Source organism: Malaclemys terrapin, chromosome 1, assembly GCF_027887155.1.
Source record: "Malaclemys terrapin pileata isolate rMalTer1 chromosome 1, rMalTer1.hap1, whole genome shotgun sequence".
In the NCBI taxonomy this organism is placed as follows: domain Eukaryota; kingdom Metazoa; phylum Chordata; order Testudines; family Emydidae; genus Malaclemys; species Malaclemys terrapin.
In genome coordinates, this window is record NC_071505.1 from 100,248,702 (window position 1) to 100,267,753 (window position 19,052).

Sequence of the window (19,052 nt, forward strand, 5' to 3'; positions counted from 1 at the left end):
GTCTCTTACAAGTGTCACTGATTAAAGCCAAAAAGGAGTGGCAAGTATCTGTGGTTATTGAAAGCTCCTTATAGCAAAGTATTAAGACTCTGGGGTTTAATGCTTATCCGATGACTAGAGCTTTATTGTATAGTTATGAGTAGTCAGTTAGTGGGTGAACTTAAAGTATTATCCCACTGTCTCTTCTTTGGCTGTCCAAATCCTGATCAGGAATCTAGAGGAGATTTTTCCTTTACATTACGAATGTAATGAATGAAATTACGCAGTGATTTTTTTCCCCAGTGACTTTTGTTAAACTTCGTAATAAATCAGGTGTTTTGTTTCATCTCTCTTATGGAGTCAGTAATGCTGGATCCCTCTTTTCCCATGGAACTGGGTTTGATGTTGTTGATAGGACCATCACGGAACTTGCTAGCTATTTAGCTTGGACCCCTGAAATACTTCAATTTTGCAGGCCAGAATGTCTGGTTATTTGAGTTTAAAGTGAGTTAGTTCAAATTAGCTACAAATAGCTTGATGTGTAGGGACTTCTCATTGACACTAATAGGGTTAATCCTATTACAATACTGTCTACACTCCTGTGATCTTATAACCTTGTGCTCTTCCTAATGCTATATAAAGTCCTATTTTTTATTTGCTCTTCTGGCCACCTTACACACATCATTCAGCATCTGTCAGCCTCAGCTTTTTTGTATTGCCTGCAAAATTTTCCATAAGAAAGATCCCCTGTAAATATTTCTTATTATTTTTTTTAATATCTAGATAAACTTTCTTTATAATAGTGTGTTTAATGTTGTTCCACTTATGATCTTTTAATTTCCTTTCACAAGTACTGTGCTATATATGCTGTATGGATACTGGACCGCATGAACCTGTAAGATCATCTCTGGCTGTGCACTTCAATTTTAGTGAAACTATGCAAGAAACAGCTAGTAGAGCACAGCAAAATAGCAGTAGTTTACTTGTGACAATACGGGCTGCAAGGGGACATTCCCTACAATCACATATATGGCACAGGCTGGGACTTGTACTTAAATCAGAGTAAAAGTTAGCAGCAGGTTGACTTTAAGTGAGTCGATGACCTCGCCTAACCAAAATTTATGGTACCACTGTGTGACATTGGGATTTTGTATGGATTGTATTGTTACTTATTGAAAGTTGTATTTGACATGCTTCCTTGTGCTTCAAATGTTTTATCCTCGGAGTTCTGCTGGAATTAGCCAATATTCTCCAACTCTGAGTGATCCTGCTTGCAACTCTAGGACCACTAAGAACAGCAATGGATACGTCAAGATGCTGCTGACCCTTTGAGGAATGGACCTGTAGTCACAGAAAGAGACAGACCAAAAGTAGCTAAAGGGAACACTCCCTTGCAAATTGGAATAGAAGTAATTAGCACCTTGGGAATAGGGTGGTTTTTCACACACTCTAGACAGGGCAACCCTGTATCAGTTAGATAAGCAAAAATGTCACATGTATTACTCTGGCTCCTTAAATGAGTTGCTTTGTTGCAGCTCATTGAGTGAGCCATGACAGTCAATGGCACAACAGAGGCACAAAGATCCAAAAATCACATGATGGCACAGCAAACTTGCAGACACTTCTCAGTGGGCACACTGAATGCAATGGAGGAGATGTGTGTTTTGATAGGTGGCTGCTTTGAAGTAGAGCCAAATCCATGCCGCAATGGGTTAGAATGCCAATATACCTTGTCTACTATATTTGCAGATTAAATGCTCTAGGTTAGGTCCATCTCTAATTCATTCAAGACATAAATTAATCTTGTCCAACCATCTTTCATCATGGCTCTCTTCCATGAGATTTTGGGTCTCAATTCTGCAATCATCTGCTTGCAACTGGAACGCTGTCCCTCTACTGAGTCCCATTGCCTTAGATGTGAGACTTTGCCCACATGGATCCAGTTGCAAGGTCAGGACCGTATTTTGCTGTAGCCACCTAACACAGACACTAACCAGAGCAACAACTGTTTCCCATGACACAAAAGCGGTCTCTGAAGTATCTAGTGCCTGCTAAAGAAACCCTCACACACGCTAAGATGGAACAAAAAAGCAGGGTTAAAAACTTGTTTGCAGTATTGGTGTAGTAGTGTTGGTCCCATGATATTAGCTGTCTCTCTGGGTTAAAGTCAAGCATTTCAGTGTTTTGTGATGAGAAAAGATTTGTTCTCGGTGTTCTATTGATATGTATGTTAAGAAAGTGTTTTTGTTTTCACAGAATACTCAATTATTGTTTTCTTGAAAGAGCTATTTCTATTTTTTTAAAGAAAAGGATATAAAGGGGAGGGGCTTGTTGCCTCTGATAGCTGAAAAGTGCCTGTGTTTGTAACTCTTTTATGTTGGCATTTTATCTTTGCTGGGAGAGTGTTGCACAAATTCAGATACTTACTAGTTCAGTGAATAAAGTCTCACTGCCAACACAAATTCCAGCTGTGAACATGTAATCAGTTCTTCTATGGTTCGAAAAGGAAAGTACCCTATGCCTAAATTTAATTTTCATGCATATTTGTCTATTTGGCTGCTCCCTCAAATTTTGCACAAATGCTACTTTGTAGCCAACACAGGAGCCTGTCCTTTTGTTTGAGCAATAATTACCCCATCCCAACTCAGAAGTGACTATAGTATTTTACATTCAGCCAAATTGATTTGTATTAATAATAACCTGAGTTAAAGCCAAATCCTTGCCCATGGTAACGTGGGACTGATTCCCTTGGGGAGTGGCTGTCTGCCAGAAATTTAGTTAAGAGGTGCGTGCAGCCTTTTTAAGGGTGACCTGAATTGACTGACAGCTCTAATGCTAAAGGGACACCCAGATGATAACCTCAGTGGAAGTCACGCATCCCAGTCTGGGGTGTGCTGTTATGGTATATACAGCTCCGTATTATTGCCTAGGCCGACAAGGCCTAGGCCTAGGGCGGCAAATTTTCAGGGGCGGAAGCTCCCCTCCATGCCCCGCCCCCCTGCTCCAGCTCACCTCCGCCTCCTCTGCAAGCTTGCCGCAGCGTCCTGTTTCTCTCCCCTCCCAGCGCTTGCGCCACGAAACAGCTGTTTCGCGGGGCAGGGAGGGAGGGGGGAGGAGGGGGAACAGCATGCGCTGGAGGAAGAGGCGGGCCGGGGCGGGGATTTGGGGAAGGGATCCAATAGGGGAAGGGAGGGGGCGGAGTTGGGGCGGGGACTTTGGGGAGGGGGTTGGAATAGGAGCGGGAAAGGGGTGGAGTCAGGGCGGGGCCAGGGCGGCAATTATTTCCCGGCCTAGGGGTGGCAAAATTATTAATCCGCCACTGGGTATATACTTGTGCCAAAGAAAAAATCTTCCCCTCTGGATACCAGTACCATCCTGTGAGTGTGAAGTCTAATTAGAATGAGCTATACAGATCTGGCCAAGCTCTATGTCATCTAGGAAATAGGGCTACAATTTGGTCTGCAGAGTGTTACAATGGGATTTTCAAAAGTGCTCAACATTGGCCTACTAACTCTGCTTCCACTGAAGTCAATTTCATCAAATATAATTAATTAACCCCATTTTTCAATTAATAATTTTGTTGTCAAATTTGTTTTGACCAGCTGTTGTCCCTAGTACTGAAGACTGACTCACTTTTTTTTCAGAGGGAAGGGCTGTATTTTGTGTGCTCTTTCTGAGCTACTGCCAATCAGAAAAAAAATAGCATCTGTTATTTTCCCATGGGACTGGTTGTTACTATCTGTTGTTCAATATTTGTACCATGGTAGCAGCAAGAGGCTACAGTGAACATCAGGGCCTGTTTGTGCTAGGCACTTTGCAAGCACATACGATGACATTGGTCTTCTGCCCCAGGAGCTTGCAGTTGAGTTTAAGGTCTGGAGTTTCTTTAGCCATCGTAACCCCAGGCCCCCATTCACACAGTGGCAGCCACAGAGAAGCATCTCAGTATGTCTGCCTGCTGTAGTGTGATGGGAGGGCCACTTACCAAACTTCAGCCTCCACCAAAGACTATTCTGGATTCAGAGGGAGCTGGGGCTTTGCCTGTTGACACCCACCCAAGGCATCGGAGAGTGGAAGTCACCTGTCATCTTCCAAGGACAGCAAAGTGAAGTAGCCGATGACCAGATCAATCATTCACCTGAAAAAGACCACCAGTCAGGTTGGAATGATAAGGGTCATCATAGGGTTGGTTTTGCTGTCAAGCTTTTAAGCAGAGCACAATTGTTTGGGAACACAGAACCGTGTGTTCTAATTCCAATTAGTTAGGTCAGATAAGCTTTTGGCTGTTTGAACTGCACTTTCAGTCTTCTGAGATCCCACCATCACTAGATGTATACATACTTTTGCTATGTGGGAGGTTATTTACTCTGTGCTGCTTTGCAATGGTGACACTTGTGTACTGTATGCTCTTATGTGCAGCTTGGCTGTGCTAAAGCTGGGGTTTGCATGTTTTTTATTTTATTCTCTTGTAGTTGTAGTTATGAAAACTGTTTACAGAGGAATCGATTATTATTTCTGTATGAGATTCACAAATGAGCAGAGAAATATCGGTGAGCTGTCAATGCTAACAGAAATAGCTTGCTGGAATATATACATGGCCTATCCCCCAACATGTACTCTGAATGTATACTCAGAGTGGCTCAAGTGCACATGACAGTCAAATTCAGTAGTGTTATGGTGACAAATTTACAAGAATGGGAAAGGATCCTGGTTGGGGATCAGACTAGGCCATCTACTGAAACTGGCTGATGCTCCTGTCTAGATTTATTAGCTCATTATAGTCTTATAGATCATCGTCATTATTCCAAGTGTGTCTGCATAATTCAGGCATCATCAATGGAATTCTTAATTAAGCTCTGATTGTAGAATATTTTTTTATTGGTGGTGAAGGATGATCCAGAAATACTACTACTGAATGTTGAGACCCTATATTGACTCCACAAGGCTGGCAGTTTGAAGAAATGTATGCAATGTTGTTGCAGCCATATCAGTCCCAGGACATTATCTCACCCACCTTCTCTCTCTAAATAGGAGAAATGTATTTTGACTTTTAACCAGAACAGATTTGATAAATTGGCTATTAAGGGTGCAATGGGATTGAGCCCTATTGATTTCAGTACTAGTATATAAAGTTAGGGATGTGCTTAAATACTTTGCTGAACTGAAGCCAGAGTGTTCAACACCTTACTTGATCGAGCCCTGACAGACAGAGACCTGAAACCCCAGGAGTTTATATTCATAGTGTCACTTTTTGAAGTAAAACCACAGAGCTGATGGAAGCTTTTCTGCAATATTTCAAAGGGAATTATTTGTCACTCTGTTTTGGGCGACTTTGCACTCTTCAGCTTTTGCTTTCCTGTGAAATTCGATTAAATAGCTAACTTCAGAATGAAAGCCTGCCAAAAATTCCAATTTCAAAGCCACCATTCACTTACTGTGAATTCCATTTTCACTTGAAAAACTGTCGGGCTCTGGGTTCTAGGTGGTCAGACCTGGTGGTTGGAGTGATGGTGGAGAACAGGTACCAAGGGTCGAAGCCAGAAGTAGAGTTGGGACCGAGCCAAGGGCAGCACTGAAACTGTGGTCAGGGGACAGGCCCTGGGTCAGAACCAGGCTCAGAGTCTGTAGACAAGCCAAATAATGATTGTAGTTGGAGTCTGGATGCAGGCCAAAGATCGAAGTTGGGTTGAAGTCAGTCCAAGGGTCTGGGGGTCAGGAGGTGGGTGCAGGGCTAGAGTGGGTCAGGAACAGGGCTGGAGCGGGGTTGGAATAGGGTATGGACAAGACTGAAGTGCATTGGAACAAGGCTTGGCCAAGGCTGGGGCAAGAACAGGGACAGGATTGAGGGCAGACTGGAAGCTTGTGGAGTCTGTAACATCGTGAGGCACCAAGAGGGTTTCTAGCTGTGTGATGCTGTTGCACAGACTAACTTGTGGGTATGTCAGTGAGAGTGGAATACTTGTGCTTGGGCCCTGTCCAAGAATAGACTGCAGCCGCATACCTGAGGGATGAGTCACAGCAGGTTCTGCTTCACAGAGGAGTCAGTGCACCTACTGAGGCTCTAATGGCTGCCCCTCTCCCCACCTAATGGGAGGAGCCACTGAACCCAGGCATCAAATGATCAGGGGGGACAACAAATGAAAAAACGAGGCAGGAGTGAGGGTCACAGGGTCAAAAGCAGGGATCCAGAGTGGGACACTGAGCAGAGAACCCCGGACAGTGCCGCTGCTCCTCAAAGGCACCTAGGGAGCCAGTGGATGTGGCCCAGAGGAACTCTGCCTGGAGATGTGACTTAAGGGTTGATTGGAAATAGACCCCAGATGAGTCAGTGCAGCTGAGTGAGCAGCCCTGGTCTGGCTGTAGGCTTGGAAAAGGGACCTATTATCTAGCCATAAATTCATGAAACATGTCAGTGTGAGGCTGAAATGAGCTTATACTTGCGTTTGTAACAAAATGTGCTAAAAACAACCCCCTCAAATTCTGAATATTTTGTCTTTGGCTGTGGATTTTCATCTGCTTCTGTGCCCCAGAAGTATACAATAGAAGTAAGTCCTGCAATGACTGCCTATATTGTAGGTAGCACCACAGTGAAGCAGCAGCTGTATAGGGCTTCTAGCTCCCGCTCGGACATGGCTGGGAAGGGACAGGGATTGAGCAGAGGTTGGACTCCCTTTGACAGGTATGGGTTTGGTATGTCTCCATCAGTGCAGTGAGAAACTGGGAGGAAAGGTTGTGACTGGGCATAACAAGTTCCAAAGTCTGGAAGCTGAAGCTAGACAAATTCAGATTGGAAATGAGGACATGTTCAACAGTGAGGATAATTGGCCATCGGAGCACCTTAACTAGGGATGTGGTAGATTCTTCATCACCCGAAGTCTTTACATCAAGAATGGACGTCTTTCTAAAAGGTTTACTCTAGTTTCACTAGAAGCTGTGGACTTGATGCAGGGACCACTTAGTGAAATTTTGAGGTCTGTATTAATCAGACGGTCAAAGTAGCTGATCAGGAGCCTCTCTGGCCTTAAAATCTATGAATCTATGGCAGTTTCAGTTATAATATTTTCCCCACTGCTTCTAGGGTAGCACAACAACATATACTGCACCATACCCAGGGCTTAGGGCAAAGCCAGACTTTAGCCCTTCACCTGTGAAATAAAATTATTTACAAAAACTGGTGGTTTTAAGCTAAGAATGTAAAAATGATCTGGAAGCATCACATTCCCTTCTCCATCTCATGACTGACAAAAAAAGTAACCCCACCAATTAACACCAATTTATTAAAAATAATTTGATTTTAAGATAACATGTTGCATGCAAAATTTCACTTTAAAAGTGACTTTGTAGTTCTACTGTATTATAAATTGAAAACCTGGACAAAAAAGGTTTATAAATATTAAATAAATAATCCTGTACAGGCTCTTAACTAGCTTGGAGCACCATAAAATTAAAGATAAATTTATTAGTGAATATATGAATCAAACCATTTAATTTGATAAATTAAATGAACACCAATATTATTGATAGCATCTTATTTTACTATGTTAATTTTACTTAAAAGCTCAGTAAATTGCTTGAAAATAATTTGTTCCTTCCATGCCTTCTAAGGGTTAAACTGTGAACCTCTTACACTGACGAACAGTTACTCATCTGAGTAATACCACTGACATTTACGAGGCTCTATTCCAGGATCACATCTAAGATTTTACCATGATGTACTGTGTTCTAGTAATATAAATTTTCTAACAGCTTTACAAGTGAGAAGCATATATATATATATATATATTTACTCCTTATGAAACAGAGAACTTATTGTGACTACATGATCTTGGTTAATATTCAGCAAATACTAGTCTACAGGGATTTTTATGGGAGTCCTTCCTGTTAAAGAGAACCATTTTCAGTCTAATGATTACAGATCATTACATTAATTTTTTAATTGGACAACATAATTAAAATACACCCCCATTAGCGAGAAGCAAGGAACATATCCATTGTCTTAAGTTCACTCTCAGAATTGTTACTGCAGCTTCAAAGGGTTGCAAAGTTGTTTTCATAAAGCAAATAATTCAAAATAGTTTGCTGTGTTTGCATCAGCTGTCAGCTTTGTAAATTTATTCTTACAATAGCGGGTTTTGACAGAATTTGTAAAATGCTTTCCCCCCTGTTTTTGAAATATGATAAATGTGACATACAGCTGACCTTTACACAAGGCCACATGTTAATATTCAGGACCATGCTTTTGTTTGTCTTGAACAATGCCTGTCATTAAGAAAGCGTAGATTGCCAATATGACCCTCTGTTAGAACGCTGGACCATTCCTGATTGGTCACCAGGAAGCATCATGTGCCTTTGATTGAAATGACATGGAAGATGTATGGTCAAAGTGCTGTACTCCGCACCACTGCTGTGATGTGAAGAAAACCACTTTGACCCAAATAGACCTGCACTCAAACAATGTCGCACCAACCAAAGACAACATATTGGGAAGAAAAATGCTTGTAAACTGCGTGTGCTGGAAGATGTATTAGCCAGACGGCCATAGGGCAATCTTTGAACTATTGAAATCTTTAGAAATATTGTTTAGTTCTTGAACAATACTTACAAACCTAATTAATCAAGCGTAGATGGTTATGTTCGCTCTATACATAGTGAATCATTTTATTGTAAGAATAGGGCTGTCACATTTATTTTGCTGACCGCTTCACAGGTGCTTGCGTCCAAAAGCTTATTTTGAACATACATTTTAACACCAATTGTGATTCAAATTCCAAAAATACATTACGAACAGATCCATGACATATTGCTAACAATTAATATGCTTCCAAGTGTTTGTGTTTGTTTCCATTTTTATGTTTATATTTTTCTTCGGTTATGACACACCATTTTTAGAGCTTTGTTCTTGTTATTTTTAATTTGCAGTAGGAACATTTTTGACAGCTCCTCCAGATAAGTATTTTAAACCTGCTTTATTATTAATGAGTAATGCTGCAAGCAAGCTGTACAGTTTCAATCTAAAATCCATCAGATAAGTACAGCCTCATCCTGGAAAGAGCTGAAAAACTCCAGTGAATTCCCACATTCCTTCAACTCCTGTTGAATTGAATGGGAGTTGAGGGCATTCAGTTCTTTGCAAGATTAGACTCTTAATATAATATCCAGGATGCCACTAGTTTCCAAAGTCTGGCACATCAACATACAGATAACTATTGTCTTAAAGAATGCTCTAACAATTAAAAAAAGTGTAGGGTGCCTAAAGGCTGAAGATTTCTGGGCTGCTGATGGCAATTAATAACTTAATTAGACAAATACCTCTATTGCTTTTAGAAGGTGTTTTTCTATTAGTGACATAGGTCCTGTCTACACTGGCAAGTTTCTGTGCAGTAAAGCAGCTTTTTGCGCTGTAACTCCAGAGGTGTACACACTGCCAAGCCACTTAGTGGCTCTGCTGCCCTGCACTCAGGTGACCAAACGTGAGCCCCACCCCTTAAATTCCTTGGAAATTTTGGAAGTCCCCTTCCTGTTTGCTCAGTGACGCGTGCAGTGGTCTCAGCGCATCTTTCCAGGTGGCCCTGCCTGTTCCACAAATCCTGCGATCCCCCACTTGGAGCAATGCTGAGCTGCTGGACCTCATCAGCATTTGGGAAGAGGAGGCTGTCCAGTCCCAGCTGCGCTCCAGCCGTAGGAATGATGATACCTACAGACAGATTTCATGATGCATGACAGAAAGGGGCCATGACCGGGACACACTGCAGTGCAGGGTCAAAGTGAAGGAGCTGCGGAATGCCTACCACAAGGCGAGGGAGGCAAATTGCCGCTCCGGTGCTGTGCCCATGAGCTGCTGGTTCTACAAAGAGCAGGACGCTATACTCGGCAGTGACCCCACCTCCATTGCGAAGGCCATGGTGGATACTTTGGTGGCTCACGAGCCAGCTGAGAGTGGACCGAGCCAGGAGCAGGAAATATTGGATGAGGATCTGAAGGGGGAGGTGGACCCAGAGGCAGAGGACGACTCAGAGGTCAGAGATGCACGCTGCCAAGAGCTCTTTTCTACCCCGGAGGAGGCTAACCAATCACAGCTGTCAGAGCTTGGCGAAGCACAAACAGGACAGGAGACCCCTGGTAAGTGGCTTTGATTTTGGGAATCACTGAAGCAGATTGTTGAGGGCAGGAGGGTTGCAGAAAGCAGGCTTGTGTCTGTATGATGCGTGTACCGCCACATGCCTAGTCTGAGCGGCGGAACAGGATGTTGACTCCGTCACTTCACGGGAATCTGCCTCAGAGATCTCCACGAAACTCCCATAGAGATACTGGGCAAACCGCTGCCACAGGTTCTTTCGCAGAGCTGCTTTGTTTCTTGCCCCATTAAGGGTAACTTTCCCATGCCACTCTGCTATCACTTGGCGGGGACCATTGCTGCACACAGGTGAGCCGCATAAGGGCCAGGGCAAAAGCTGCAGTCTTGGAGAAGACCCTCCCTTAATTCGCTGCTCACCCTCAGCAGCAAGATATCTTCCATAATGAACACAGCCCGTGGAAAATGTGGGGACAGTAATGATTAAGGCTTCAGAGATATGACCTTTGGATCCCAGCCTCCCTCTTAGTCATCACCGGCTGAATGGCTGCGCAGAATTAGAAAGCGGCATTGAAGACCTAAAAAGGACTTTTTGCGTGAGGTTATGAGGCTCTCCTTGGCTGAAAAACAGGAATTGAAGGAGTGACATGACAACAAGAAGAGGGACCGAAAGGAGAACTCAGCGTGCCAGAACGAAGCCATGGAGTGGTTCTTAAACGTTATGGAGCGCCAAGTGGACACGCTCCAGGTGCTACTAGCACTGCAAACTGAGCAGCTCTGCACCCGCCCTCCCCTACAGCCGCTGTTGCAAAACTCTCCCATGTGCCCCCCAGACACCACCAACGCACTCTTATCAATCTCCTGGCTCCAGTCTGTACCCGCCGCATTCCAATCCTGCCCCATCACAGTCCAGCCCTGTGAACTCCCAGTACCCACTGCACTCAACATCCATCCCTCTGCAGTTTAACCCTGCTGAAGTACAGTACCCGCTGCACTGTATTCCAAAGGAGAAAGTTGAATATGATACCCGGACATACACAAATCTTTAATTGCCCCAGGACCCCACCTCCTCCTGGGACCCTCCCTTCCCCCATCTCCCACAGTGCTGATGTGTTTTTTTTTTTGTCTCTCTCCTCTGGTTGTTGTTTTTTAATAAAAGAGTTGTTTTGATTTGAAAGCAATCTTTATTCCATTAACTGAAAGCAAACAGAGCCCTGCAAAGCAACAGGCAATTTTCTTAAACCTTCATAGTACATCATCTGCACCATTCACAATCACCTCCTAGCATTACAAGCACTGCACTCTCAAGCATAGCAACAAATATTAGTGACTTTGAGCTTCAAATTGCTGCCTTAAGGCATCCCTGATCCGTATGGCCCCGCGCTGCGCCCCTATAATAGCCCTGTTCTTTGGCTGTTCAAATTCAGCCTCCAGGTGCCCACATTTCTGTCCGTGCCCATAAGCACCACCCCCACAGCTCCATTGGCCAGTTTCAGGCCCATGGGAGCTGTGAGGACAGAGCTGGGGGCGGGAGCAGCGCACAGTGATCTGCTGTTCCCCTTCTCCCAAGAGGCATGCAGAGACATGCGAGCAGCAGCCGTCCGCTTCCGGGAGCGGCGTGGGGCCATGGCATGCATGCAGCCTGCCTGAGTGCACCGCTGGAGTCATGGCGGGCTGGACAGAAATGTTAGATGGGCTGTATTTTGCCCACCCCTGGTCTAAATGCTGTCCTGAATAGGAATAGACATGCTTAAGCACATGTTTAACTTTAAGCACATGTTTAAATGCTTTAGGCCCTGATTCAATAAGGTACTTAAGTACATGTGTAAATACATTGCTATATCGGGGTTATAAAATATATAACTTTTGAATTCACCAAGAAAATATTAAATTTTTGCAGTTCTAAATATAATCATGAATATTTATGACTTATTGTTTTTTTCCTAAGTATTGTAATTATGGTACTGCCATTTTAAAATTAGCTAGGTATATTTAATCTATTAAAGATTTTGAATGCGGGGGGGTTTTCTCCAACTCAGTGTTGAGGCAGTGTGAGAAAACTTACATTGCCATTGGCTGGGCTGTATTTACCTTCTGGATAAAAAGACTGCAGTTTTCTGTGCTGTCCATTCACTGTCTCACTTAGGGCATGATCCAGTGCCTGTTAAAGTCGATGGAAAGACTCCAATTAAATTCTTTGGTCAGTAACAACCAAATTCATGTGAAAAATTAAAAACAACCTGTAACCATGCAAAAACCCAAGATAGCTAGAAATCCAACTGCTTGATTTATGTATGCAGGTGCTCTTGGTGCACACACACACAGGATTTGGTGTATGCAACTTGATTGCATGCTGAAAATTGGCATCACAAATTTAGAGGCTGTTTTTGAAAATTTGATCCTCAGAATCAAAGTACAGAGTATGGCCAACTCCAAGCATTAAGAAATCATGAGTCAGGCCAGGCCCCACCCAAAATCAGTGGCGGCTCCAGGCACCAGCGCTCCAAGCACGTGCCTGGGGCGGCAAGCCGCGGGGCACGCCCTGCCGGTCCCTGCGAGGGTGGCAGTCAGGCAGCCTTCAGCGGACCTCCCTCAGGCATGTCGCCAAATCCGCGGGACTGGGGACCTCCCGCGGGCATGCCACCGAAGGCAGCCTGCCTGCCACGCTTGGGGCAGCAAAAAAGCTAGAGCTGCCCCTGCCCAAAATCATGAGCGTGGCTTAAAAATAATGAAAATTTTCAAAATAATACATTTTGTGTTCTTTTTATTTGCCTTCTGGTGTTAGAGAGTTCAAGATTCATGTTCTGAGGGTTTTCTCCACAACTGCAAGAGCTAGAAACATACTTTTTATTTAAAATGAAATCTGAGATTCTCAGGTAGCAGCCTGATTCCAGTGTCTGTGGCTTTAAGAAAATCACCAAATAGCATGAGCAACACTGCAGAAACAGTTAATTATCCATCTGGCTTAATTCTGCTGCAGCTTGGTAAATGTAATACTAATGTATGTATTTTAACTTATTTTTTCTTCATTTCAGTCTGTTTTAGAAGAGGACAGAAACAGGTTGTGCAAACAAATATACCCATTCACCGTGAATATAAAGTTCCAAAATTACCTCCACCAAGTTTGGCTTCCAGTGAGGAAGATCTGGCTGAGGCAGTTGTCCACACACCTACTCCATCAGTTAGAAACCAGGAGACCCCTTTAGCACAGACTATTGCACCAGAAGAAAAGAAAAAAGAACCTGAAGAACCTGAGCTCTTATGGACTAACACAGAAATTGACAAAGATACAGAGTTAGATGAGTTAGACAAGCTTCAGAACAGTGTTTCTCCATTACTTTCTGAAACAGAACACACTCCCTCAGATTTCAGTAGGCCGACTTCAAGTATAAAGAGCAACCAGACACTGTTCAGCTTTGAGAGAGAAACTGACTGGTCAGGTATGTACTATATAAATTTCTGTCGCTATCATATTTTTCTACCGGTATTCATTTACTCCATTTTACTTTTAGCCTAATCTTCAGCAAGACAGGGACTAGTACTGTAGATAGATGATATATTAGGAAATGTTTGAATCAACTAGCCTGTGTAACATGCTTCCAAAACCAGTTGAAGAGTCACCATATTTTCTGTTGCAAATTAAATAATTCAATATTGAACTTCTTTTATTTTTCACTCCTCCCCTGCCCCCGCCAAGAGCCTTTGAAGTGCTAAACGCTCCTGTCTTTGAAACTTGATAAGGAATCAAATTAAATTCTTAAGTATACTCATGTTTTCTGTATGTTAGGGCTAATGACAAGGAAAAGAAATCAAACTGCAAAAATAAAGGGCTTGATTCTGCAGCCCTGACTCCCAGTGAAGGATGCTTATTCACTAAAGTAACCCCACTGGGTCACTGATGAACATATCCAATCTAAGGGGGATGGTGTTTCAAACCTTGCTGAGGATGGATAAACCATTTTAGGGGTCACATGGTACAAAGACTTTATCAGCACTCACTTGGGATGACTTGCAGAGATCATTTGTGTCTTTGTCACACATGAGTAAGGCTGCGAGTTTGTCACAGAGGTCACAGAAGTCAAGGATTTTGTGACTTTCTGGGACCGTTGTGACTTTTGCAGTGGCCGGTGCGGCTGGCCTGGGGGCTGCCGGTGCAGCTCGGGAAGCCCCTGGGCCCGCCACACCGGCCGCTGCTGGGGCAGTCTCGTTCCACAGCCTCTCCCTGCCAGCAGGAGTTTTGGGTGGGAGGGGGCTCAGGGCTTGGGCACAGGAGGGGGTGAGGGCTCTGGCAGTGCTTACCCCAGGGGGCTCCCAGGAAGCAGTGACATCCACCTCCCTCAGTTCCTAGGCGGAGACCACGCGCTGCCTCCGCCTGCAGGCACCACCCCTGCAGCTCCCATTGGCCACAGTTTCCGGCTAATGGGAGCTGTGGAGCTGATGCTCGGGGCAGAGGCAGCATGCAGACCGTCTAGGAGCTGAGGGAGGGACACATATCTTTGCTTCCAGTGAGCCCCGCAGAGCCTGGTTAGGGTAAGGAGCCTGCCAACCCCGCCAACCAGTGGGGGTCCTGGGCTGCTCCCCCCAGAGCATTCGTGGCACCTCCGGGCCACCCCTCTGAGCACCGATGGCACACCCCAGGCTGCCCCACCCCCCCCAAGATTTAGTCAGGGGTATATAGTACACGTCATGGGCGGTGAATTTTTGTTTACTGCCCGTGACCTGTCCATGACATTTACTAAAAATACCCGTGACTAAAACGTAGCCTTACTCATGAGTGATGTGCCCCTTGCTGATAAAATTTATTCTATGTATATTTTATGTATATATAGTGAGAGTCATATAAAATACATATGCACCCAGGAAATAGCAGTGTGTTTCGGTATCTGTTTGCACAGATACTTAACAAAATATCTATTTTACAGATTTTTCTAGAAAACTCTCCAGTGCAACCAGCACACCTCTTTCTCAGATTCACTCTTTCTCTTTTTCCATGTCTGCAATGGCTTCCTCAGACACAGAACTTGAAGCAGCCAGTAGCAGTAGCCAAACCTCCTACCAACCCATTCTGGATACAAGCTCTCTACTGGTGGCAAGTGGTTACTGCAGTGGCTTTCTGAGCCCCAGTCTGAACAGTTCCAGTTACCATGGCACTGCAAACATTCTCCAGGCTTCATCATATTCTGTGAAAAAATGCTCAGGGCAAACACCTTCTTTCGTGGAAATTTGGCATGACCGTCTCCTGCACCACTGGCCTGTTCTTCCACCGATCTCCCCACAAAGAGGTTAATAAATGTTTATTTTTTCCCCTGTTTCCATATGGTTTGTTCACAGGCTTTTGCTTGTATGTGTATGAATGCTCACTTGCATTGACTGCTGTGAGGGAATTGTTCCACGAATGCTGGCCATCTTCAAATCAATGCCTGCACATAACAACAGAAAGTGCCTCAGATGTAGTGGTTTCCACAGGACCATTGTTAGGCTTTTGTGAAGCATTTTTAAACCTAATAAATAATGTCAAAAGTCTCTATCCTAGCCAAAAATGTTCCTTTTGAAACAGCTCTAATAGTATTTTTTTGTTCTGTGATGTCTCCCAGTGTTGTGAAGAATTTGAGCTTCACAATAGGAATCTGGTATATCGCGTGCCACTTTGCAACGTGTTTTTTTTTTTTTTTTAAATATAAAGCCTTTTTCTTTTGCCAAGGAGAACTCCCATCTTTTAGCTTAAATGTTTCTTTTTTTAAATAATCATCTTCATTTTGAAGGTTACTGTTTTAAATGAAACTAAATGCCACAAAATACAGTATGATCAAATGTTAATGATGCAGGAATGAAGTGAAGGGAAATGAAATATTGAACTCAATTAGATGCTATTTCAGTGAGTTTCCTCTGTGTGTTGTTGCGTAACTCATAATTAAATTAAGTCTAAAGCCTTTTGCTTTATGCACTGAGAAACAATGATCACTGTGGTCAAAGATGATTGCAATGGTCCTCACTGGCCTTAAAATCCTTGAATCTAAACCCGTATGACAATTTATGGTGAAAGAAACTCTAATTAATTGGAGACTCACTACAATTCATTGTATGCCATGTAGTATATGATAGCAACAAACTCAGATTGTCCTTAAACAGCAGTTTAATTTGTAGGTAATTTCTAGGATACAGTAGCCTCTAATAAATCAACCTAGCTCTATGGAGAACATTTACGAGATGTATTTGATTTCTGTGCATCGTACTTTGCTCTTTTTGATCTGTTGGGATCTTGATATTTGGGAGAAAGTAGAAAGACTTACATGTGCGTGTCTAAGTCCAGTATGGTGCTCAAGTTACTTGATATTGTAAGTAGTCACTTACATCTAGGCTATGATTCATTCAGAGAAAGTCAAATTGTTTCTATCTGGCAATGGAGGTTGCATTTTGACATGTTTTATGGCTACAGTAGTAATATATATTATATGATATATAGACAGGCTACCTTCTGTGTTTATCAGGGAACAATGCAAGGCCCAAAACAAAAAGTAAGTCACTGCAACTGTATTACAGTGCATCATTCTAGGCGTTGGCACTGATACATTTAAGCCTCTAATATTCTGCACTATAGTTCAGCTGATTTTTGTTGGTGTTCATTGTCCTATGTAGTCCACATTTAAAAAATGTCACTGCACATCCATGCACCATTCTTAGGCCCTGAGCTATGGCAATTGTTACAGCAGGAGGTACATACTGTAAATGCTGGTTGCCATGGTTTCCTATGGAAATAATGGCTTCCAGTAACTGTGAGTTGATATGACATGGTGTGCAAGATTGAACATCATATCATTTTTCTTGGAAAGAAAAATGAGTGTCACCAGTGCATTTTTCTTATATATTGATAAATAACAGCATATCTTTCAATCAGTTATTAAAGTAGGAAAAGGTGACAAATTTGAAGTACAGACAAACACTTCAAAATTACTCTAGAATTCCAGGTTTACCTCTGAATGTTCTATATCAAGATGAGTAAAAGGATGATCTTTTCTAACCACCACTTCCAAATGTAGCCTGCGGTCTCGAAGTCAAGCAGTGTTCTTCCTGGCTAATCGTGCATTACCACCCGTAATTAAGGTTCTGCAATCAGAACTTAGTTAACTGTTTTGTTGATGTACGAGCCAGAAAAGAGCCAGCATTGTCCGGCTATATGGAAAGAAGGACAGGAAACCTTGATATGTTTTAATCAGGCTGCAACTATATTATTAGATGTCTGGGACTACCCGGCAGATAAAAGTGTACAGTGCAGGTACGTGGGGAGGGGAGGCTTACGCCAGCCCCCACATTTTCTGTCCAGGTCCCCCAGCCAATACATTGCTGGGACCTTATCATCCCTACCTCGAACGAAGGTTAAGGTGGGCTATAAAAAAGGGTGTTGACTCCCGCCATGTTAGTCATCCTCCTGTTCTGCTCTTTTAAGTCCTTTACCATGCCATTTATCCGGTCACTGTATATCCTCCCTATCCTATCCTACCTGCACTGGACAGCCACCCCACACTTACTGAATGAGTTGTGATATTCTAGCTTAACTCCCTTCCCTACTCAACATAACAAGGCCCTCCCTGAACCTGCTGTGGGGAAGACAACCCCCCCACACACTCCACCTAGGCTAATTGGGTAGTGAGGGAAAAATTCCTTCCCAGCCCCCCTAAAAAGGAGGAGCTAGTGTGATGCTCACAGCAGGTCCTGACCAAATCTGGTATTTTGCCACACCAAGTGCTGCTTCCCCTACTCCTGGGCAAAAGGGGTTCTCCCAGCCAGGCTTACCCCTTTTAAACTCCTCAGCCCTTCCGGTCCCAAGGGATGTGTCAGCAACCCCACGCAGACCCATTCCCTTTTGCAGCAGCTTCTGAGCACCTCTCCCCACTCCCACCCGTAACACTGTTCCTTCTCCTTCAGCAAGCTGGACAACAGCCTCCCCTCCCCCCACTTAACGATGCAGTGCAGCTATTAGCTCTGCAAAGCTGATGGAAGTAAGAAGTCTTAAAAAACTTATTTTTGTAATTAAACAAATGTGACAGGATTACACAGAGGGAGAATATCTGTTGGGTAATGTACATAAAATAGTCCTGCTTCTAACTCTAGTTGCACTTTTTCTTTTCTTTTCTTTTCTTAGTATGCTACCAAAACCCTCGGGGGGGAGAGGGGAACAGATTATTTAAAATTATTCCTAACATTTGAAAATTCACAATGTGATTGTAAGTGACAGAAATTAGGAATCAGAGAACATGGAGAAATTCTATGTTTTCATGAAAATTTTAGACATTTATGCCAGCTTCACAAAATATTTTAGAATTTTATTTTAATAATAATAATAATAATTAATAATTTCAATATTTCTATACCTTCCAGTTTTCACAGAATATAAAGGGAAAAACCTGATAAAGGCAGGACCATCATTGCTGAAAGTGATGGGAGAGACAGGATTCCCTAACCCACCATATGAATGCTGCCATTGGTACACTTCTATAAGTTAAAGTGGTAAAAATAATTTTCTAATGCATTACATTGGGGTGGCCAAACTTACTGACCCTCTGAGCATGCATGATCTTCAGAAGTTCAAGAGCTTGGTGTGCCAGGATTTGGGGCTTCAGCCCAACTGGGCATGCCTGCCAGGGCTTGGAGTTTCTGCCCTGTGGGGTGCACCAGCCAGGCCTCAGGGCTTCAGCCCCACTTCTGCTGAAGCCCCTAGCTCCAGCAGGCACCTCCAACAGGGCTGAAGGCCCAAGACTCCCCTCCCTTAACATCACCAACCTGCCGCAGGGCAGAAGCCCTGAGCTCCCCCTGACCCCAGTCTCATAGATGGAGAATGGGATGGAGGTGGGGGGGCTCCATGAGCCACATTTAAACTGTAAAAGAGCTGCATGCAGCTTGCAAGCCATGGTTTGGCCACCTCTGCATTACATTAATGATGCCAAAATACATTAAAACCAAACCAAACAAATATGGTTAGTACATCCACCAACACATTTCTGTG

General features: G+C 43.5%; 1 protein-coding gene across 2 annotated transcripts in view; it reads left to right on the forward strand.

The window, feature by feature from the left end:
• Positions 1-19,052, forward strand: part of LOC128839879 (uncharacterized) — a 225,220-nt gene that overhangs the window by 69,053 nt on the left and 137,115 nt on the right. For both annotated transcript variants that reach the window (XM_054033239.1, XM_054033247.1), the window contains exons 4-5: positions 13,087-13,491; positions 15,064-15,333. In XM_054033239.1, the coding sequence (XP_053889214.1) occupies positions 13,087-13,491; positions 15,064-15,333 (675 nt within the window). The remainder of the gene's footprint in view (positions 1-13,086; positions 13,492-15,063; positions 15,334-19,052) is intronic.